Source organism: Carcharhinus amblyrhynchos, chromosome 30 (genome assembly GCF_965287045.1).
Source record: "Carcharhinus amblyrhynchos chromosome 30, sCarAmb.v2.hapA, whole genome shotgun sequence".
Taxonomy (NCBI): domain Eukaryota; kingdom Metazoa; phylum Chordata; class Chondrichthyes; order Carcharhiniformes; family Carcharhinidae; genus Carcharhinus; species Carcharhinus amblyrhynchos.
Window position 1 is genome coordinate 22,072,172 of NC_137353.1, and position 23,145 is coordinate 22,095,316.

The 23,145-nt window shown below is 38.8% G+C and overlaps 1 protein-coding gene and 1 long non-coding RNA gene across 3 annotated transcripts in view; one reads left to right on the forward strand and one right to left on the reverse strand.

Annotated features, from left to right (window-relative positions):
- Positions 1–23,145, forward strand: part of spen (spen family transcriptional repressor) — a 90,944-nt gene that overhangs the window by 2,999 nt on the left and 64,800 nt on the right. The window contains exons 2-3 of the mRNA XM_080215380.1: positions 18,142–18,462; positions 21,344–21,817. Of these exons, the coding sequence (XP_080071506.1) occupies positions 18,142–18,462; positions 21,344–21,817 (795 nt within the window). The remainder of the gene's footprint in view (positions 1–18,141; positions 18,463–21,343; positions 21,818–23,145) is intronic.
- On the reverse strand, positions 78–11,626 carry LOC145360245 (uncharacterized). 2 transcript variants are annotated; one of them, XR_013889677.1, is made up of 3 exons: positions 10,857–11,626; positions 10,202–10,260; positions 78–177 (listed from the first exon to the last, which is right to left on the reverse strand). It is a non-coding gene; the product is annotated as an uncharacterized LOC145360245 (long non-coding RNA). The 2 variants fall into 2 exon arrangements; XR_013889678.1 differs by lacking the exon at positions 78–177 and adding an exon at positions 1,050–6,340.

Consider the following 23,145-nt stretch of genomic DNA (forward strand, 5'->3'; position numbering starts at 1 on the left):
GATTATTTATGTTTTTCATTGTGTTTTATTTTGTAACATTGAGGGAGGGTTGAGAGGAAGTCATTGGTATACCTTGAACCCAGTCAATGCCTTATTCTTTTGTTGAGTGCACTTTATACATTGTCCAGAATTAGGACATTGTAACTAGATGTTTCAGTAGCAAGAGTCGGGTTCCTTCTGTAAGGAAAAAGGAAGAAGTATGACATAGACATTTAAAATTACTTAACTTTTCTTGCCCATGTACTGTCATTTTTGTGCATGAAAACAACAGTAGTCAGAGGCTGTGGGTAGGGCGTGCCTTCCTTGTGGTCTGTATTTTATTGAAGTAAGCCCGTTTAAATGAAAATAGTTAAACATGACTCAATTGCACTATCAGTCTAAGGAGAGGAATTTCAAACTATACAGTAAAATGGTGCTAATTGACTGTAGAAGAAATCACTTCATGGTCAGCGTTTGAATTTTGGTTATTTTCACGGCAAAATATATTGTGTAATAAATAGGTGATACTGGATAGCCCACCTTTTTTCACATACAAAACTACTATTTTCGATTTTTGATACAATTGTTTTTTTCCCCATCTAAGAAAGAAACTTACTCTTAATACATAAACTGCCTGTCCATTCTGACTGTTAATATTGATATGGGAAAATTAAATTGTTTTCCCAGCTTTGTACTGACATGGGAAAATTAAATTGGACCAGAAAAGAAGACCAGGTCTTAGCTTCATGAGATCCAATCAGCAGCAGATAGATGCAAACTATATTGGGAATGCAGCTGTCATATTTTTCTTATACCCTCTGCTGCAAAAGCATTTAAATCTTCATCTTCCTTTCCCCTTGCCACTGCCACAAGGTAGTTGCATATTCTGGTAAAAGGAAATTACAATTGGGACAGCCTTTCTGAGATCCAGTTGTATAAGTGGAACAATTGCACCTAGTAATAGACTCACACAGAGATTGTGGAAGTAGTTTCATAATAATGTAATTGCATTTTTGTCTTTTAAATTGCATCATCTACACAGCAACACCCCAACTGAAGTTGAAGCCAGATTCAAATTGGACATTTTCCATCTCGGTGATAGCAGCCATTAACTTCTTCAGAGTGATTGTTAGCAACATTTGGTCACCAGATGTGAGCCAATAAAAATTAATTTGGCATCCGCTGTCGATTTATATGTATTTCAAATCCTTTGCATATTTCAATAATGCTACAATCAAGGCAACTATTCATAGGGTAGTGAAATGATAAATTTGGCTTTGGTATTGCACGGCTAACAGTGAAAAAAAATGAATAATGAACGCTGACCCTTTTGTCCAAATGTGCTGGCTCCAACCAACCAGTTGAGGTTTATTGGCATAACAGACAATAAAGGTGCCAGCTGCTCAGAGTTGCTGGTTTCACATACATGGGAAATATCTCCCAGCAGAATGCAAGAGTACCACTGTACTTGTATTCAAATAATCTATTCTGTCATTAAAAAAATGCAGACATTTAAAAACTTTAATTATTTACATTGTAAGGAATTTTTGGTGTTGAAACACCTGTATCAGTGTTTAGTGCTGATGCTTGAGTCAGAAGGTCAATGGATTCAACCCCCAATGGAAAACCCTGAGACAGTAACTTGGGTAATATAATTAAAGCAAAATATCGCTGGAAATTTGAAACTTGGGTTGTCACCTCAGGTGTGTTAGAGGGAAGATTGCTGATACATTTTGATATATTAATTTGAAGGCTGGCCTGCCTACTTAGATTGATATAAGTTTTCTAATTTTTGGAAAAGAAAAGCACAACATTCTCACTCAATGTCCTGATCAGTATTATCAAATAGATTAACTGGTCGTTTATGGAGTTGCCTCTGTCATTGCTGTGCTCAGATTTGCTGGCCTACTTTACAATGACAGGTATATTTAAGTTGTAATTCATTGGCTGTGAAGCATTTCCCTGCATCCCGGAGACACCAAAGGCACAGAGGGAACTATCTACATTATTAGGTGAAAGTGTTTAAGGATTTTTTAATAAAGTTGGTTCTGTAGTATCTTTCCTAAATAGTAAGAATGAAAGGGATGTTGCAAGCATTTATTGTGTTCTAATCGTCAAAGAGCAGGATTCTGATAATTTTATGTACATTATAATTTTTATGACTAAAACGGTTCTCCCTAATCCACAACGGATTAGACAAAATTCCATTTTTGATTTATATTGTACAATTGAGGATTTAATGCTCAAAATATTGATTAGAAAGTTTACCTCTTTAATTTATATATTCCTCTCTTTACAGAGATGGATTTAGTTATCTCAGCGTAATTGGTCATTCTTCATTTTTGAGTCTGGACTTTAAACTTTGGCAGGCTATATTACCTTGGAAGACATTGTAACTTAGTCAAATTCTACCCTTCCTTATGTGATGTCCATGTGTATTTTATTTTCAAGGGTGGAATATGTAGTAAAAGTCACAAGTAAGGCTTACATTAACACTGCAATGAGGTTACTGTGAAATTCCCCTAGTCACCATATTCTGGCACCTGTTTGGGTCAATGCGCCTTACCAGCATGTCTTTCAGACTGTGGGAGGAAACGGGAGCACACGGGGAGAACATGCAAACTCCACACAGACAGTGACCCAAGCTGGGAATCAAACCCAGGTCCCTGGTACTGTGAGGCAGCAGTGCTAGCCACTGAGTCACCATGCCACCCCAATCAGAATAGGGAATCCTGCCAGTTTCACCTTCTTTCCTGCACGCTGTCCACCCAGTTCAGATGTATTAAGATCAGTGGCAACCATGGAATTTTTGGCCAAGCTTCATGTTGGGCAGCATATTTACTAATTGAAGATTTTGTAGATTGAATGATCATTTTCTTGTGCTCTGACTTTTAGGACAAATTTTGGACACATCTGTCAACATGTTAGGCATCTCAGAATATGAAGACACATTCAGTTACATTAATGGCAAAGAGCCTGGTTATCATTGACACATCCAGTATCCCAGTGCAATGAGGTGCAGGGTGAAATGCAACAAGTTGGACTGAGTACTTTAAAGTCAAGAAATGTTTCACATGAGCATTATCAAACAAAATTTAATACCAGGCCGCATAACAAGATATTAGGACATGTGACCAAACAACTGGGTAAATAGAAATGTTTTAAGTGTTTTAAAGGGGGAAGGAGAGTTAAAAGATATCTAACATCTGGGGCCCAGGCAGATAAAAGCTCGGCTGTTAGCGATGGAGCAATTAAAATTGGAGACCTGCAAGAGGTCAGAGTGCAATTTGATACAAATCATATTCCTCCTCACAGATGGTTCTTGCAAGCTTTCAGCTTATTTATAATTAGTATATTGTTGTTGAATAACTATCAACAATGATGAGAAACTGCTGGTTTTAAACCTACACTTAAAATAGACAATTGACTGCTTTGTACAATGGAAAATTATTAATAATTTTTCATGTGTCCTTTGAACGTTACAAGTCTGATGTTTTCTTCTATTAGGCATATAGTTAGATTATAAATAGGGCAAGAACAAGAATTGTTATGAATTTTACCTGAACAAATGAAACCTTGCTCTTTGTAACTGAAACACCATTGTTTTTCTAAAACATTGTTTTTCTTGGGCCCTTTTATAGAGCATATAAATAATCGTGATGTTGGATACAATAGTTATCCGATGACAGACTGAACAATGTAGTCATGAATGTGTTTTGATGTTGGGTCTGCCTATTGAATAAATGCATCTAGTTTGTACTTGCTAAGTATTTTCACTGTCATGCAGATACGAAAAGTAACATTTTACAATGTTGAAAGTTGACAGAAGTGTAGTTATGGAATAGTAGTGCATTTGTTTTGAATTTATGGATTTAATTTGTTTCATGAAGATTAACTCAGATGGCAGCTATTGTTTTAAATAGCATGAGTCTTATGGATATTGGATCTAAGTTGCTAATGGCTGCACAGTGTAAATAACAGAATTTCACATGTTCTTAAAAAAGATAATCGTATATCTCCAGCAAATGTTTGGTATTTTAACTACTGCGCAATTCCCAGCTGACAAAAGTTTAGTTTTCTGCTGATTTTATTGTGGTAAACTGGTTGTGCTCTACTTGTCTATGTATATGTTTGAATTATTATGGTTCCTGTGGTTACTAAATTGTCTGGGAACTTGATTCAAAAGCATTTGGCACAACAGCAGGACATGAGTAAAAAGGTTTTTTTTCTCTTCCAGTCTCTCAGGTAATTGAGAGCCCCCTATGTTTAGCCTAATGGTGATTATTTATCTTCTGATTTGTCTGTTTAACTACCTAATCAAATACTCAGCATAATGCAGATAATGTTGCATTTTTAAATGGATTATATAAAAAATATAAAGAAACATATTTTATGCACTGTGTAGTTAGGATCTGGAATGTACTGCCTGAGAGGCAAATTCAGTAAGGCTTTCAAAGGGGAACTGAATAACCACCTGAGGAGAAAATGTATGGGGAGAATGCAGGGGAAGGGGGATTGGCTGGGTTACTCTCGCACAGGGCTGCCATGGCCAGGATGAGCCAAATGATCTCTTTCTGTGCTGTAACAATTCTGATTCATTCAACTAATGTTCAGATGATTTCTCTGTGTCTGCCCTGTCAAATTACTTTATCGCTTAAACATCTCAACTCGATTGTTCTGCCTGATTCTAAATTCAGAAGAATATGCTGCAGCTTTAGGAACCTGTTGCAATAATTTAATCCTTAGATCACTGGAATCATTTTGGTGACTCTGTGCCTATCATCCTCAAATCTCTTGCCCTCTAGTCTGGTCACTTGTGCATTAATTGCGTACTGTTGAGGACCTTGCCTTCCGCAATCGAGATCCTAAAGCTCTCTGTCATTTTACCACTCTTCCTTTCTTTACAATGTTACTTGAACCCTAACCTCTTTCAGCAAGCTTTCGGTCGTCTTCTGTAATAATCTTGTGGGGTCAGTGTCAAGTTTTGTTAGGTAATGCTCCTGTGAAATGCCATGGGATGTTTTATTTTGTGGCATTATATTAATATAAGATGTTGTGTCATATCTCTCAAACGGCAAATATTTTTCCTGAGGTGTGTAGGCCAAAACTAAGTACTTCAAATGGACTTGTAGTCTGTACAAGTGAAGCATCATGTCCTCACTTTTGAATTCCACCTCCTAGGAAATAAAAGGCCGACATTCTGTTGGCCTTTTGATAGCCTTTTGTACGTGTGTACTAGCTTTTCATGATTCATGTACTGGGATTTCCAAGCCCCATTGTCCTTCCACGGCTGGTCAGTCATAATTAAAAAAATACTCTAACTTGTCTTTCTCAGATCCAAAGTGAAGGAGTTCTCCATATTAAATTCCATCTGCTATAGTTTTGCTCACTCAGTTTGGTTCTGATATTGTCATTTCCTGCTGCCATCTATATAACTTACTGTGGCTCTTATTTTGGTCATTTTCAAAATGTGATATACAATCGTCCATGCTTTCATTCAAGTTATTAATATATTTGATCATCTGTGGGGAATACAGTTTGTCATATCTTCTAAATATTGAAGGTAGTGGATGGATGGCCTGTCAATTAAGTAGGCTACTTTGTCCAGGATAATGTTGAGTATCTTGACCGCTGTTGCAGCTGCACTGGTTCAGATACTGGAAAATAACACTCTTGGCGTGTGCTCCATACATTTTACCTATCCTCTGAGCAGCTCTTGTAGTTGTAGGATTACATGGTTGTCTAGTTAAGTTCATGGTTAATGGTGACCCTTGGCTGGTGGTAGATTTGGGGATCATAATGCCACTGAATCTCAAGACGGGGTAGAAATCTCATTGGAAAATGGTCATTAGGTGGCATTTAACATTACTTGCCACTTGTCATCGCAATTGTCTGTATTATGGTGCTGTGTTATAAATTACTAATGGAGTTTAGCGTTGTTGTGGAAACATGCACTTTTACATGGATCTTGATGGTAGCGGCTCCAAATGTCTTTACATCACTTGGCTGACCAGGAATATCTCCTGCACTTATATCTGTCGTAGGCCTGCGTTGGAAAGATTTATAGGTTGGTAGTCAACCTGTTTGGCTGAATTGTGAATACACCTTCATCAACAATCAAGTCCTGAAGTGGGATGCAAAACCCTCTGGCTCAGAGGAAGGATGCTACCCACTGCATCAGAAGACATCCCTCCCTCCCTCATGAACAGTATTCGTCCATTGCCACCTTTTCCCATTGCATTCATGTTGATCTTGTGTTGTTGATAAATTGGCAGTTTTCTGCAGTTGAGGCAGAATACTTTGCTGGAAATTTGAAATTTAAACAGATAATGCTACAAGGTCTCAACGGGTCTGATGGTATCTGTGGAGAAACAGTAAACAAACTATAAAAATTTGTTTCAGGTTGGAATCTATTATTCTGAGATGCTTTTGACATTGCAATATTAAATCTCAAAATCTAGCAAGCAGATTACCGTACAAATGGTATTTAGCCTTTTTGGACCATTCAACTTTGAGAAGATTATATAAAACACAGTTTCTGGGAAAACTCAACCTGCAACTTTTAAAAACAGTATTTTGTAGATTGACCAATGTTCATGGTGTTCTTGGTTAGTATTGGGTAACTTTATCTTGCTGATATCTTAACTAGATAACTTTAGTAGATTTGCATTCTTTCACTTATCAGCATGCCTGTATTACATTAAAAAGCAATAAAGATGCCTCTGAATGTAACCATCTGAATATAATGTATCGTGTGAACATAACTCTAACTGGGCATTTAGAGTATGTTTCAGTATATTTAGATCAACTCACTTTGCCATGAATAAATGCATTACAAATTATGTTAAATCACAACCAGAAAAAAGCTGAAATCTCAGTTATTTGTTTGTTCTCAATCTGAATTTCTCTGATTAATTTTACAATTCAGTAGCTTCCACAAAATTAACAAAAAGCAAGGGTTAATAAAGGCAGTGGATTTGTTACTGTGAAGTTATATCTAAGTGACCTAATTTGATTTATTTGATCTAACAGAGGGTTGATGAAGGGAGTGAAATAGATGTATTATATGAAACATTCTAAGATTCTGAAATTTATTCAACTGACCACTTATGGCATTATAACATTGGATTCACATTCTAAAACAACCAAACAGTCAGTATATACTCTGATACATTTACCATAATACCAAAGGAATCTGTGTTTCTAGATAGTATTGATAAACTTATTAAAAATAATGCAAGTAACCCCTTGTCCTACTCATTTTGTTATATTTATTTGCTCTGACACACTGATTATGTAAGTTTTCACTACCCTTAGGCCACTTAAAAATGCGAAATTGTTCCTGATGGTTCCGTTGACAACTGAGGGAACTCAACAGATTTTATTTCTGGTGCTACAATTGGTCTCTGTGGCCTGACTCAGATTGGCAAGATCAGTTCCTGTTTGATTTCTAACCATTAACTAGCTCCTGGTACTTGTACGTGAATGCTGTTAAACAGGATTGTACATTATAGTTACTGAATGAATATGAAGCTAACACTCAAATGTCTTGAGTTTGTACAGAAAGAATATCCACTATGGGGAAGGTAATAAAGGGTTCCAGAAATATATAATTGACATTGTCAGCATTTTCAGTAATGGAAGAAAATAGAATAGTTTCTGTAAATTTAATGGAACTGGTAAAATGTTCTGCATGACAACACCACTGTAGTTTATCATCTCTTTAGGGGAGAGATTTGGTTGCTAGCGGCACTTGGGGCGGAAGTGAACCAGGAGAGTGTTCATTTTTGAATGACGCTTAAAATGCCCTGGCTGTCTCTGTTTTAAGATGAGTAAGGAAAGCTGCAAATATTTTTGGTAGAAAGGGGAAGAGAATTTTTTAGTTAAAAGTATTTGGAGTAATAATGTTGTTTGTGCTGTATTTTTTCTTCATTTTGGTGCTGTTTCAGGGATGTTAGTAATTTGAACAAGTTTGAGTTTAACTTGGCATTGAACCACTTTAGGAAAGTGGTAATGTTCAAAAGGGAGAAAAGACAAAATATAATTTGAAAGTTAAAAGGCATCAGTCAGATGAACAGGGATATTGGTGAATAGCAAGTCAGGCAAAATAAATAAGGCCAGACAAAAAAAAATCTCAAGTGGGTGAGGAGTGAGTTCACTATCAGTGTAAGCGGGCAGTCCAATAATTAGCTGGGCGTGGGGGAATGCAGAAGGTCAATTGTCTTGCTTAGTAAGGTGGGGGGGAGAATCAGTCTCTAGTGCTCAGCACACATCACATGACCATGGCTGTTCAGCTTTTTCCCTGCAGTTTCTGTATATCTTTTGCTGAGGTGTCTTTCATACTCAAGAGTTTACTTTACTTTGAAATCTTTCCATTTTTAATTTCCATTCTGATTCCCGCCTCAACAGTCAACTTGTCCCTAAAGGACAAAAAGAAAGACACTTGATTCCAGTTTGACATTTTCTCTGTGGCTGCAGACTTTGTCATTTCTTTTTGTTCTTCTTTTAAAGTTCTGCTTTTTGCTTCTGACCAGATAATCTTGGGAACGTAGAAGATGCTTCTTATATTCCATGTGGAGCCAAATCCTTTGATGATTGAGCAGAGAATATTTGCGTCTTATGCACATTTGGGCTATTATGTAATCTTAGGCCAGTTCACATTGATATTGATATGTTCAATTATGTTATGTTGACAGCCCCACCTACTGGTGCAGTATTTTTAGAATCTTGAGATCACTAATTATTTTAATATATATAGTGCCACCACTGGTGTGAGGGTCTAATTGGGAAGTAATAATTTTATGGACAGTTTTCATTACATATTATTATGCACATATTAATAAGGAAAAATATAATATATTTATATGGTTCCTTTCATCACTTCAGTGTTCTTGAAGCCCTTCACAGCCAAATGAAGTATTTATGAATATCATGTTAGGAAAAGTTGACCGGAAATGTTATTTAATGTATTATAAATATGTAGGTAACAAATCATTACAAGAAATTGGTTTGTAAAGAACAAAACAAACATTGGAAATCTGTCTTGACATTGAAGTTGAAACAAACTTGACATTGAAACAAACTACGTCTTGACATTGAAGTTGGGATCTTGATGCAAGTTTCATTGATCTATCTTTTGATTAGCCTTGCAATGTTGAGCAGTATAAGATGTAATTAAGATGACTGCAATGCATGTGACTCACCCATCCCACTTTTGAAAGATGGTAGTTGATGTAGCTTTGTAAATGCTATGCGCTAAATTATTGATGACCATGAGGATTGTTCTTTTTTTTGGATCATCACTTCCCATTTCTCACCAGTCTCAGTAACTACTGTAAATTTTTGTTCTCTAGTTTCTGTTTTGTAGACAGTTTGCTATCCATTCTGTCACTTGTTCCTTGATTCGCATCCTATCGCTTGCCAAAGGCACTTCAATGTCCATGTATATTAAATCCCCGCATTACCCTTGTCTACTTTTTCTGTTATTCCTTCAAATAAATCAGTAAGATTAATCAAGCATGCCTTCCCCTTTTGGAACCTGTGCTATTATACTTTTGTCTCCTGGATTTTTTCCTGTTCCATCTTTGAGTGATGGTTGCATTATGCTTCTATCACCTGACAAGCTAAGTTGTCTGATAGTTCATTGGAATTGTTGTATTTTTTTTTGGCCGTGGGATGAACTTTAGGCACATTTTAGTGACTTCAAATGTTTGCCATTATGTTTTCAGGGACTAACTTTGAGACATGTTTCACAGATAATATTCAGTTCATAGTACTTAACCGTGACTGAATGTGCTGCTGTCATTCTTTTTGCAGCAATCTATGCAAAGTCTGCAGACCTCTGGTGCTATTACTATATGTTAGTAGAAATGTATGTGTTTATTCATGTGAGTATCGCTGTTTGCCGATTGTTTAATGAACATGTTTTTCATTTAAACCGTTTAGTACTGAAACTGTTTAACACTACATTTTTTGACCCAATCTCGCTGTCAAAACCGATAATTTGAACAAAGAATGTGTTCACAGACCTTCGAAACATTTTCTGAATGCACAAATTATAATTGTATTTTTTTGAAACTAGATTAGATTATTCTGGTTTCTGTTTTGAAGTAAAATATTATCAGGCTTTCCTGTTTTAAGGAAGAAAACATTGGGGTCGTGAAAATAATACGCTGTATTGAGCAGTGATTGAGTTACAGATATGACCATAGTGGAGCCGTACCTAGTCGCTTCACTGGCTGTGCTCGTAAATTGCGGTGGATAATCGCAGTAGTCTCCATTCTGTATTGTATTTAAAAGAAATATTGTGTTTACTGTTTTGAAGTAGAATCCTCCATGTATATATTTGATATATACACACATATTTCACATTAAATTGCAACGTTTAGGCCATTGAGAGCACCCCCCCCCCCCAATTGATTGGTGGTGTCAGTAGCTGATGCCAGCCCGAGTACAATAAAATTCTCTCATACGTCGGGCAGGGGTTCCTTTCGATCTTTTACTGTTGCAAAAAAAACAAACCGTCAACTGTTTGGGCTACTAGATTGGTTAAAAAAGGTTTTGGGTTAGTGTTTTTAGAAATGAAAAGCTGTCCAGAATTGTTTTAGCTCTGCGGTGTACGTATATTGTGTAAAAATATGACATTCAGTTCTCTCAAGAGACTTGCCCAGAAGAAATAAGGCGGCTCCATCGACGTGCGAACGCCATGCTAATTACACTGCAAATTAATTAAGTAGAATCGCATTTGAAGACTGAGTTGTGCAAAACATTCGTATCGGTTAGCGGTAGGAAACCTAGATACTTGTCTATTTTCAGAAATGGGAAGAACCATTTTGATTGATATTTACGTAGACAAAAATCTACAAATTAGGACATACCGCATTGAAATCCTGCTACACTCCCAGTAGATCACATGATATTGCTGCTCAAGCTGCCCGATTTCTCAAAGGTAAATTAATTGATGACTGCGTCCAATGAAAACCTTACCAGGGCTAATGTCCTTGAAATAATGAAAATCGTGCAGCATTAACAAAAAAAAATTTCGGGAAATTACACGTTAACACGGAATTGTGCAATAATTATAAATTCCGCAGATCGTATTTTTGTTATTATTGATTTACTCGGTTAACATTATTTGAAGCCTGTTTTTTCTGTGTCTCCCGCCATTACATGGGTCTATTCGATCCCTGTGATGTGTCCCGCCATTTTACAGCATTGCACCGCCAGTCGGCTGCGAGATTGCAGCAACTAGAGAGCTTGGAAGGCAGCCACAAGGTGTGTCCATGTGGCCATTTCAGCTCGTCATTAAGGGAGAACACGTTAAGTTGATCCCTTCGGCATTTGCGCAAAAGTCCTTAAAAAGGCCTTGATCTTCCAAAGTGTACACGGCCCTGTAAACGTTTGTGTTTAATGTAGATTCAAATAAGAAATAAATCAGATAGCAGCGTTCGCTGAAATGTTTGTGAAAGGATAACATTCCTTGCGGTTTTCACGGTCAGCGACATTAATGAAGCTGATAAATGTTGTCCCCTCTTCGTTATACTGCCACGTTGCAACCATGCATTATAGATGAAATTTGAAATAATATTTCACAACGTAATTGCAAAAGCGTCCCTAATAAAACATGCATATGTCTTTCTGTTCTTCCATGGCGTTGCTCACCCGAAGTGGGAGGATCGAGAGTATTTCTGGGGGAGACAGGAAATAACTGACGTTTAAAGGAAGTGTGTGCTAAACTCTAGTGTACAGTATGTGGCAGTTTTGCTTTGGGGAGTAGGGAAACTTCAAACACATTTCTGGAATTTGGTGTCCAGTAAAATACCTACTGTTTATAAATTGAGGTGTTTTAAATACATATTTTGAAAATTTAAAGCCACAACACCAAACTACAATTTCCAATTGCAGTAAGATTCTGGATTGCTTCATGGTGATGTTACAATCTTTTGCAACAATTAACCTTTAGTTTCTTGTCATGTAAAGGGCTTAGATGGAGTAAAATATATACAGGAAAAATTTTTCAGTTAATATGTAGAGGATCCAACAAGTGCAGTGCTGGACCTAATTCTGGGGAATGAAGCTGGACAGATAATTGATGTGTTGGTGAGGAGCATTTTGGTGATGATGACCGCAACATGATTCAATTCAAATTTGTTACAGACAAAGAAATAGACAAGTTGCAGGAAAAGGTATTGGATTAGGGAAAGAGTAGATCTTAACAAAATAAGGCAGGATCTGGCCAACGTAGACAGGAACGAGTTACTTGTGGGGGAAATCTACAAGGGGGGGGGTGTTCAAGATGTAATGGGGAGGGTACAGATCCAACATGTTCCCTATAGGGTAATAGGAAAGCGTAACAAACTGAGAGAATCATGGGTGACCAGAGACATTCAGGATACAATGAGAAGGAAAAGAGACGCTTTTAACAAGTATAAGAGGAGTAAGTCTACAAAGGCATTAGTAGAGTACAGAAAGTGCAAGATGGAGTTTAAGAAGTCAATTCGGAGTACAAAGAGGGGATATGAGAAAACTCTAGCTGGTAAAAATAGGGAAAATCCTAAGATAAGTCAGGGGGCAGCACAGTGGTTAGCACTGCTGCCTCACAGCACTAGTGACCTGGGTTCAGTTCTGGCCTCGGGTGACTGTAGAGTTTGCACGTTCTCCCCATGTCTGCCTCTGTTTCCTCCTGGGTGTTCTTGTGCCTTAGACACTGAAGGTAAGTTTGCAGGTGCAGCAGGCAGTAAAGAAGGCAAATGGTATGTTGGCCTCACTGTGAGAGGTCTCGAGTACAGGAGCAGGGATACGTTGTTGCAATTAAACAGAGCTTTGGTGAGGCCACACCTAGAGTATTGCGAGCAGTTTTGGTCCCCCTTTCTGAGGAAGGATGTTCTTGCTCTCGAGGGAGCGCAGCGAAGGTTTACTGGGCTGATTCAGGGGATGGTGCGACTGATGTATGAGAAATTGTCTAGGTTAGGATTGTTTTTGCTGGAGTTCAGACGAATGAGACATATAATCTCATAGAGACGCATAAAATTCTAACAGGACTAGACAGGGTAGATGCAGGGATGATGTTCCCGGTGGTGGGGGAGTCCAGAACCAGGGGTCACAGTCTGAGGATTCAGGGTAGACCATTTAGAATGGAAGTGAGGATACATTTCTTCACCCAAAGAGTGATGAGCCTGTGGAATTAATTACCACAGGAAGTAGTTGATGCAAAAACATTGAAACTGTGGGGTTCTAGAGCAAATTGCCTTACAGTGTGACAAGATATTGGAGCTATTGGCAGGCTTAAAAGTGGATATATCCCCAGGCCTGGATGAATTGTGTCCCAGGCTGTTGTGGGAGGTGAGGGAGGAAATTGCAGGGGTTCAGACCCAAATTTTTAATTCCTTTCTGGCCATCGGGGAGATGTAGAGACAAGCCAGAGAACTACAGACCAGTGAGTCTTGTGTCAGTGATTGGGAAACTACTGGAGAAGATTCTGAAGGAGAGAATCTATCTCCATTTGGAGAGCAAGAGTTGATCAGGGACAGTCAGCATGGCATTGTCAAAGGGAGGTCATGCCTAACATATTTGACTGAATATTTTGAGCATGCAACCAAGTATGTAGATGAGGATAGTGCAATGGATGTAGTTTATGTGGATCTCAGCAAAGTCCCACATGGGAGACTTAGTAAGAAGGCAAATGCAATTGGGATACAGAGTAATCTCATAAGGTGGATTCATAATTGGCTTAGTGGTAAGAGACAGAGGGTGAAGACAGATGGCTGCTTTAGTGACTGAGGGACAGTGACCAGCGGCATACCAGAAGGCTCCATGCTAGGCCCCCTATTGTTCGTCATTTATATAAATGACAGTCATCTATGTTTGGGGAGGAGGGTAAAATCATTGAGTTTGCCAATGACACAAAGATTGGCCAGGTTGTTAACAGTGAGGTTGAGTGTCTTGGGTTACAGGAAGATATAGACGAGATGGTCAAATGGATGGATAAGTGGCAGATGGAACATAACTCTGAAAAGTGAGGTGATACACTTTGGAAGGAGTAATTTGGCAAGGAAGTATACTATGAACGATTTGATACTGGGAAGTCCTGAAGAACAAGAGACCTTGACGTGTTTGTCCATAGATCTCTGAAGGCGGAAAGGCAGTTAAAAAGGGTGGTGAAAAAGGCATGTGGCATACTCGCCTTTATCAATCGGGGTATAGATTACAAAAGAAAAAAGGTCACAATGGAGTTGTATAGAACTTTGATGAGGCCACAGCTGGAGTACTAGGCTGATGCCGGAGTTGAGGGGGTTGAGCTATGAGGAGAGGCTGAATAAACTAGGCTTGTACTCGTTAGAGTTTAGAAGAATGAGGGGAGATCTCATTGAGACGTACAAGATGATGGATGGGATGGATAGGATAGAGGTGGAGAGACTCTTCCTGCTCAGGAAGGATAGTAGGACTAGGGGGCACAGCCTCAAGATAAAGGGGGGGCGGTTTAGAACAGAGTTGAGGAGGAACTTCACTCAAAGGGTGGTGAATCTCTGGAATTCTCTGCCCGTTGAAGTGGTGGAGGCTGCCTCGCTAAATATTTTTAAGACGCGGGTTGATGGGTTTTTGATAGGCAAGGGGATTAAGGGTTATGGGGAGAGGGCGGGAATGTGGAACTGAGCCACGACAGATCAGCCATGATCTTATTGAATGGCGGGGCAGGCTCGAAGGGCTAGATGGCCTACTCCTGCTCCTATTTCTTATGTTCTTATGTACTGTGTGTAGTTGTGGTCGCCACATTATAGGAATGATGTGATCGCACTGAGAGGTGCAGAGGAAATTCACCAGTACATTGGGGTGGACAGGTTGGGATAGACTTGGGTTGTTTTCTCTGGAGCAGAGAAGACTGAGGGGATGACTGATTGAGGTGCTCAAGATTGAGACAGCGTGGTTAGGGAGCAGCTGTTCCCCTTAGTTGAAGGGTCAGTTAAAAGTGAAGGGTGCGAGGTTTAGGAGGATTTTGAGGAAAAACTTTTACCCAGAGAGTGATGATGGTCTGGAATGCACAGCCTGGAAGTTTGGTGAAGGTGGGATGTCTCACATCCTTAAAAACGTACCTGGATGAGTACATGTCATTACATTCAAGGCTATGGGCAAGTGCTGGCAGGTGGGATTAGGTGGGCAGGTTAGGGCCTGTGCCGGTGCAGACTCAATAGGCTGAAGGGCCTCTTCTGCACTGTAGTATTCTGTGATATTCCATATCACTAATTTAATCTCCTAACTGCTATCAACCAGAAGCTAAATGTAAATGTACAAAATAAGGCTAACATTTACAGCATGGCAATTTCTGTACTAAACCTGGCACCTTTAAAACCTTACCATTTCTGCTCTTTTTGCAACATGTTAACTGGGAACAGAGGTGTGGCAAATGTATACGTCAATTTTAAGGGGAGGGAATTTATTGCCCAACTCCCAGTAGAAAGTAGAATGTTCCTGCAGCAGTAATACAAGATTTGCCTCACACGACTGCCAGGCAATGATCATCTCCCCACAACATTTGCTGGCACTGCTATCACTGGATCTCCAACCATCAGCTTTCTATGGTTGTTATCATTTATCAGAAACTTTTGATTTGCTCTTGTAACCATATAAGTACTGTGACTACAAGAGCAGGCCAGAGGCTTGAAATTCAACAGTGAGTAACAAATCTCTTGACTCCCTAAAGCCTGCCCATCACCAGCAAGGCACGAATCATGAATATGATACAATATTCACCACTTGCCTGAATGAGTTTGGCTTCAACAGTACTCAAGAAGCTCAACTTCATCCAGGAAAAGACAGTTTATTTTACCAAAACTGCCCTACCACCTTAGCATTCACTCCCTCCCACCAACACAGTTGCAGCAATGTGTAATATCAACCAGGTGCACTGCAGCAACTCAACAATGCTCTTTTAACAGCACCTTCCAAACCGTGATTTTAACCACTTAGAAGGGCAAGAAGAATGGGAGCACCACCACTTGTAAGTTCCCCTTCAAGCCACACACCATCCTGACTTAGAACTCTTTCTCACTGTTGCTGAGTCAGAATCCTAACAGCTCTGTAGGTGTATCTACATTGCATGGACTGCAGCGATTTAAGGTATCTTATCACCATCTTCTCAGGGGCAATTGAGGTTGTAACACAAATTCTGGCCTTGCCAACGAGGTTCAAATTTCAGAAAATAATTAAAAAGAAACTCAGCCAATAGGGAGCGGTTAGGGTATAATTATCTGGTTTTGGATGGCAAAATTTGCTTTTGTTTTTGTTTCTGTTAATTGTATAATAGTGGCACAGTGGTTAGCAATGCTGCCTCACAGCATCGGGGACCCAGGTTCAATTCTGGCATTGGGTGACAGTGTGGAGTTTACACATTCTCCACGTGACTGCATGGGTTTCTTCCAGGTGCTCCAGTTTCCTCCCACAGTCCAAAGGTGTGCTTGTTATGTGGATTGGCCATGATAACATTGCCCCTTACTGTCCCAAGATGTGTAAGCTAGTTGGATTAGCAGTGGTAAATGTGTGGGGTTATGGGAATAGGGCAGGGGAGAGGACCTAGGTAAAATACTCCTGTCAGAGCGTTGGTGCAGGCTTAATGGGCTGAATTACTGCCTCCTGCACTGTAATGGATTCTATGTTTCCTACTAAAAGTATGTATAGCTGTCCTTAGTTTATTGGTATATGGCATTGCCCTTGACTCTAAGCATGCAGATGCAGTGCAGCCAACCCCAATTTTAAAATTAACTTGCCAGATACTGCAGAGCCAATCCCAGCAAATTTACTTTGGGCAGTTACGGGTTATATAAGACCCTATATTTAGAGAATCAGCGGCACTGGCATACAGAGTGAAAATAATCTGTTATCAGATGAGAGTAGGATCAAGCTCTGCTGTGCTGTGAATTAAGCATCAGAGAAATCAGGATCCAAACAGTAAAAGACTTGCACCTTTCACAACCACAGGACATGCCACACTTTACTTCAAAAGTAGTTTGTTGACTGTATAGCCACTGTTGTAATATAAGAAACATGGCAGTCAGGTTGCGCTCAGCAAGGACCAGATAATCTAATGGTATTGGTTGAGGGATACATGTTGAACAGGACACCAGGGGAACTTACCTGCTGTTATATCACCTGAGAAGACAGGTGGGCCTTTGGTTTAGGTCTCATCTAAAAGATGGCAGCTTTGGCAATGCTCCTTCAGTACTGCACTGGAGCATCAGCCTCAATTTTGTATTCGTCTAACCCTAATCCTTCTCCCCCAAGTGAGTATGCTATCACTGACCCATGGCTGACATTTGCAAGAAATATGAGTATTGAAAGCTGGCAGGAAAAGGAAGAGAATTCGAAATGTCTGTAGATATAGAGATATGATGGACAATTACATTTATGACTTAGTAATGTAGATTGAGGTTTTCTGGTTTTTGATCACTTTGTTTAGAATCATTTATTTTTAGCATAAATTCAGTAAGTGAATTGACAAATTAGTTTAACAAAACTAGAACAGGAAAAGTAAGTAAAGTGATGAATAGAATCTGTAATGCACTTCAGCGAATGTTGGTTATCATATCTGACCATTGCTTGTGTACTCTGAGAGATCTATTTTCTGCCTCAGGCCTACTTTTGGCTGCTGAAGAATCCATACTAGATTAATTTAATTTAACAAGGGTTAATCAAAAGTTTATAGTGGCTTGATCGGAAATGGTGGATGTTTTTAAATGCAACTCTATTACACTTCAGTACAATGGCCTAGATTCTGGTTATCAGACATACAGTTTTGTTGTGTATTCAAGAACTTGATGTTAAGACCAGCTTCAACTGCCCCATCTCCTCCAGTACACTCAAAACTACAAAAATGATGTTTGCTTTATTGGGACTTGTCGTGAGTGAAATGCACTATGTATTTTCATTTGAAAGCTTGACAGTATAGAATGCACTATAAAACTGCAAACACATTTCTTTCAAGTGCAGAAAAACAAAATGATAAAAATGATACAGTATGAAGTTGCAGATTACTTTACAAGCCCTCAATTGTATCATGTGCTGGCAAGTTTATGCAGTGCATATTTATATATGGTTGTATCCTTGAACAGTTAAATGCAACTTATTTAAATTTAAGCTGGTTATGCTAATTTTCTTTTCTTTTGCTTTCAGATATGGCCGTGTGGAAAGTGTCAAAATTCTTCCCAAAAGGGGCTCAGAAGGTGGAGTGGCAGCCTTTGTGGATTTTGTGGACATCAAAAGTGCGCAGAAAGCGCACAATTCTGTCAACAAAATGGGAGACAGGGATCTGCGAACGGATTACAATGAGCCTGGCACTATTCCCAGTGCTGCTCGGGGATTAGATGATACCGTTCCTATAGGAACTCGTACTAGAGAGGTTTCAGGGTTCAGGGGAGGTGGTGGGGGGCCAACATATGGACCACCACCATCACTACATGGACGGGAAGGACGTTATGAACGGAGACTTGATGGGTAAGTTCCAAGGTTTCTCTAGGCAGGGTTTTGATAAATAGTGTGGTGAAAAGCAGCAACTCATGTATAGGTTCCCCAGATGGATTTATTGAGGAAATCTGTTCATTCGTGCCGTTGTTGGATATGGAAGAAAATTGAAACCAGTAGCAGCTCTGGCCGATTCGCAGTGGATCTATCCTGCAGCTGGCTGGATGACTACTCCTGGGATAAATTTTGGTTAGTTTGATGGAAGGTTTCTGTCAGTTAATATGGAGTTAACCCTCGTAATAAGCTTCCCTTTTCTCCCTGGATTGCAAGCAGTTCCCTCTGGATGTATCCCTTCGATCGAGTGGCTATAATATTACTGTCTGATGCAACTAACCTGAGGAATACCTACATTTTGAGGCAATACTGAAGTGCATTGAAGACTTTCTGCAATATTATATTTGGCTTTGGTTTAAACATAAAGTATCGATGCACATTCTTTGGATATGAAATATTTCTATGAAGATAGAGTACTCTTGTGATTTACCATTTCCTGGAAGGATCTTACAGCCAATGATTTTCAACAGGAATACATGCAAGGAAAGCTGAAGAATGAGGACGTAACACATACAGTTATCATGGGTCTACAAATCTGTACTGTTTATTTTGTTTCTCCCTGATTGGATCTTTTGGATATTTATGGGCTAAAGATAAAATATTAGAAACTTTTAAAACAGTTGGAATGCCATTTTCCCCGTATAATGGAATAGAGGTCATTATCTCTTCAACATGGGATTATATGCACCTTTAAGTAGTTGTATGGCAGAATGGATTACCTGGTTTGTGTTTGACACACTTCTTGATTCTACCTTATTGTACCAATGGACTATCAAACAAGGGAAAACTTAGTGGATGCGTCACGTTTTAATTTTCAGACCAAATGTGAAAAGATTTCATGAGAACTGAATGGCTACTGACTGCTAGAAAATGGATAATAAATGCCTTCTACTAGAAGAAAGAAAGCGCTGTGCCCTGGGAGTGACGGGTATAGTTGCTTAATATCGTCTCAAGAATTGGGATACATCTCTCTACTGACACACATCAAATTGAACTTCGCCATCTCAGAAAGGTCTTGGGGTTTGGGAGTCACTTTTAACTTTGGGAGCTATCTGTTTACAGGCGAATGCACTTAACACTGGCAATGGAAGTTTATCTTTCTTGGGCGTTCAGTTTTCTTGATACAATCCCCAAATCATTGCGGCACTAGCACTATCCGAAGTTGGATTACCCCTTTAAGAGGGGACCAAATTGGGAATGTTTGTACACTTTTCTCTCCCTAGATTTAATTGGGATTTAGGTCGTGTTTACTGCAGTCTAAAAAGGTTGGTATGTCCTGCCATGTATATCTTAGCCCCTCTCCTAACCCAGTCAACCCTTCCTTTCCACTAACTCCAGTAGTCATTAGCACTGCTAGAAACTCAAACAGCACCTTAGCCAGTAGAATCTCACTGACTTACAGCTCTATTAGCTCCTCTGCCTGTCTCTGTGTCTTTCTTGAATTAGAAGTTTGTATATTTTGTATGTCAGCTGATGCAGTAACGCTTTGGAATCAGCTTGCTTCTTCTGATTGCTGAAAGGTCAGTGTAAAATGATTCCACAGTATGTTGTAAGCTCAGTTCTGTAACTGTAGCTTATAAAATTAAATCAAGTTGACTTGCATAGTTTAGTGCTTTGCTGCTCAGTGTTTCCTGAATCTGTAGAATGTTTAAAAAATTAACATTTTAATAACTTATGTGGGAGACATGTAGAATGAATAGGGACAAAAATGGCCAGAATGAAAATGAAGTAATTTAATAAGAACACAGTGCAGAATTCAGAAATTAAAGTAACCACATTTCTTTAATACATTGTTACTGAAGCAAAATATTTAGCAAATTAATGAATCAGGAAATCTTTTAATGATCTTTTCTATATCTTTAGTGCCTGAAAATTGGGAAGTATAACTAGCTAAAAAAATTAAAAAGTATCACTCCATTTGAAAGTGAGGAAGTAAATGTTTAATTGTAAAGGATGGACATTGGAAGAAAGCAGTTGATTTTTTGAAAAGTACCTTCTTGAACAAATGTGAAAAGTGAATCAAGCTAGCTTTTTGTTGTCTTTTGGACTTAAGCCCATGGCAAGAAACCAGCAGTGTTGCATATTTTTGCTACAGCTTTGTGTTCTGCATTGGTGACCTGGGAAATTTGGGCATGGGGGTTCACCTTTCAGCAATTGCTGTCTAGTAGTTAAAGTGATGACTGAGGTTCAGCCAGTTTGAATATTCAAAAATGGAATCACCATCATCTGTAGATAATCAGCACTGCTGCTGCTTAATTCCTGCTTTCTTCCAAACGTGAGTTTTCTGGTTAAACACTGGCTACAAAATGTCTATCTTTGTCATTTGAGATTTGATGGTCAGCGCCCCTATGGATTGATTTGGTGTATGGCACAATATTTGAAAATGTAAGGACTTCCTGTATAGTTTTAAAATGATCAACAGAGTGATTTAAAGTAATTGATTGAGCAGAGGGAACAGACAGTGGGAGAATTCTTAATGTGAAAATATCAAAACCTCTTTATGTGTAATATATGTATTACTTGTGTATCAGTGCCTGGGAATTGGAAAACACAAACTCTACAGATGATTAATTTAAAAAATTAAAGTTAAAGGGAAACCTGATTCAACTATTTTAGATCGATACTGAATACATTGCTATTGCTAATTTCTCTATTGTTTCTATATGCTCTCTAGTTAAAATTCAAATGCTTATTTTCCCAGAGCTTACTAGGGGCAAGTTGGGGAATTTTTTGCTATCTTGCTGATGCTTGACAGATTCTTATTTTTTCCTCCTCCTCCCCATCCCCAAACAAAACACAGGGCTTCTGATAACAGGGAGCGTACTTATGATCACAGTGCCTATGGACACCACGATCGTACAGCAACAGGGTTTGATCGCCCCAGACATTATGAACAGGATTACTATAGAGATCCCCGAGATCGAACTATACAACATGGAGTTTATTATGGGTCAAGAAGTCGAAGTCCAACTCGATTTGAAGCTCATGATCCACGTTATGAACAAAGAGGGAGGGAACAGTTTGCAATATCAAGTGTAGTGCACCGAGACCTCTACAGGGAAGATATTACTCGGGAAGTAAGAGGGAGACGACAGGAAAAAAATTATCAGCACAGCAGGAGTCGATCCCCACATTCCTCACGGTCAGGAAACCAGTCACCGCAGCGATCTAGTCAAGCATCAAGGTCACGCCGTTCTCCCAGTGGCAGTGGGTCTCGGAGTAGGTCATCAAGCAGTGATTCAGTCAGCAGCAGCAGTAGTACCAGCAGTGACAGGTAGGTGGAGAGGAGCATAACCAAGTAGTTCCCACCATATGACATCAGAGCAAAGGGAATCATGTGGATATTGTTTTTACCAGTCATCGGAAAAGGTGAACTGTACAAGTCAGTAAATCAACACTGATTGTTATTGCCTGTTCTTTATGCTGTCAAATTTTTGTTTTAGTCTTTTTTTCCTGAGATTCTGAAAATTGTGTAATTAAATAATGGGGGAAAAAAGCATCAAAGCCTGCTTTAACAAAACTTATGATGTTCCTGTGTGATACAAAAGTAATGAATGTATTGCTCTCAATGGGATTTCAGTAAAGTGCAATAATAAGGAACATTTTCATGCACTGACAACTGAACTGTGGAAAACACCTAGCAGTACAGTTGCTCTTCTGAAAGTGGATTGCATCTGGAGGATCATTTTATATACAAGACTAGGGTGAATTACTGGCGAAGAGCAATTTGAGGTGGTAAGATTATTACATAAGCTTTTCCTCTTCCGTGACATTTTGATACCAATGAGTTTGGCAACACTTGAATGTGGGCCCTTACGACAGATGAATGATATTCAGTTCGGGTTGAGCGCTCGACTAAGGTGGTGATCAGTTTAGAAAAATAACTTGGGCATTATTTAATTTACAAAGGTTAGTGTTCCCATTTGCTTCAGGAATGAAGGTAATGTGTGGCATTCCATGTCTTGTGCGTGTAATCTTGTGAAATTACTTACTTAAACTATGCAAGATATACAGATAGTGACAGGACAGCAACGTTGCATTCTCATACATTACCATTGAGGTGTAAAGCCACTTTCAACAAACTATCATCAGTGCATACATGGCAGCAACTTGTTGATTCACAATAAGAAGTAAACTATACAGAAACAGCCTGTTTGTGGGAGGTCCTAAGAGCACAAAGTAAACAATACTTTCAAAGTTTATAATAAAATTTTCAATGAAAAGATACTGTTTTTAAAATAGTTCTGTATTCTATTCCAATTAAATTTTCATATTTGTAATATTGTTTGCAAAGTGTACATATTTTGTCAGTGACCGTTTGCACGTATTTTTACCACTTGACACTGCCTTCCAAGTGATTTTTTAAGGAAATGTAGCTATATGATATATGATCTGAATAAGTAGCCTGTGTTTCAGTGTTTTATGTAGGTCAGTAGCTGGGTTGATACGTTTTGTGCAAATATACTTTCTCTGCTCTGAATTCACAGGAATTTTATGGTAGTCGTCAATTTGTCATTCCTTTTGTAAACCTAAAAATAGAAACACAAAATGGCCCTGATTCCTTTGAGTTGTGAAATAGAAAAATCTTACTTTATTATGCAA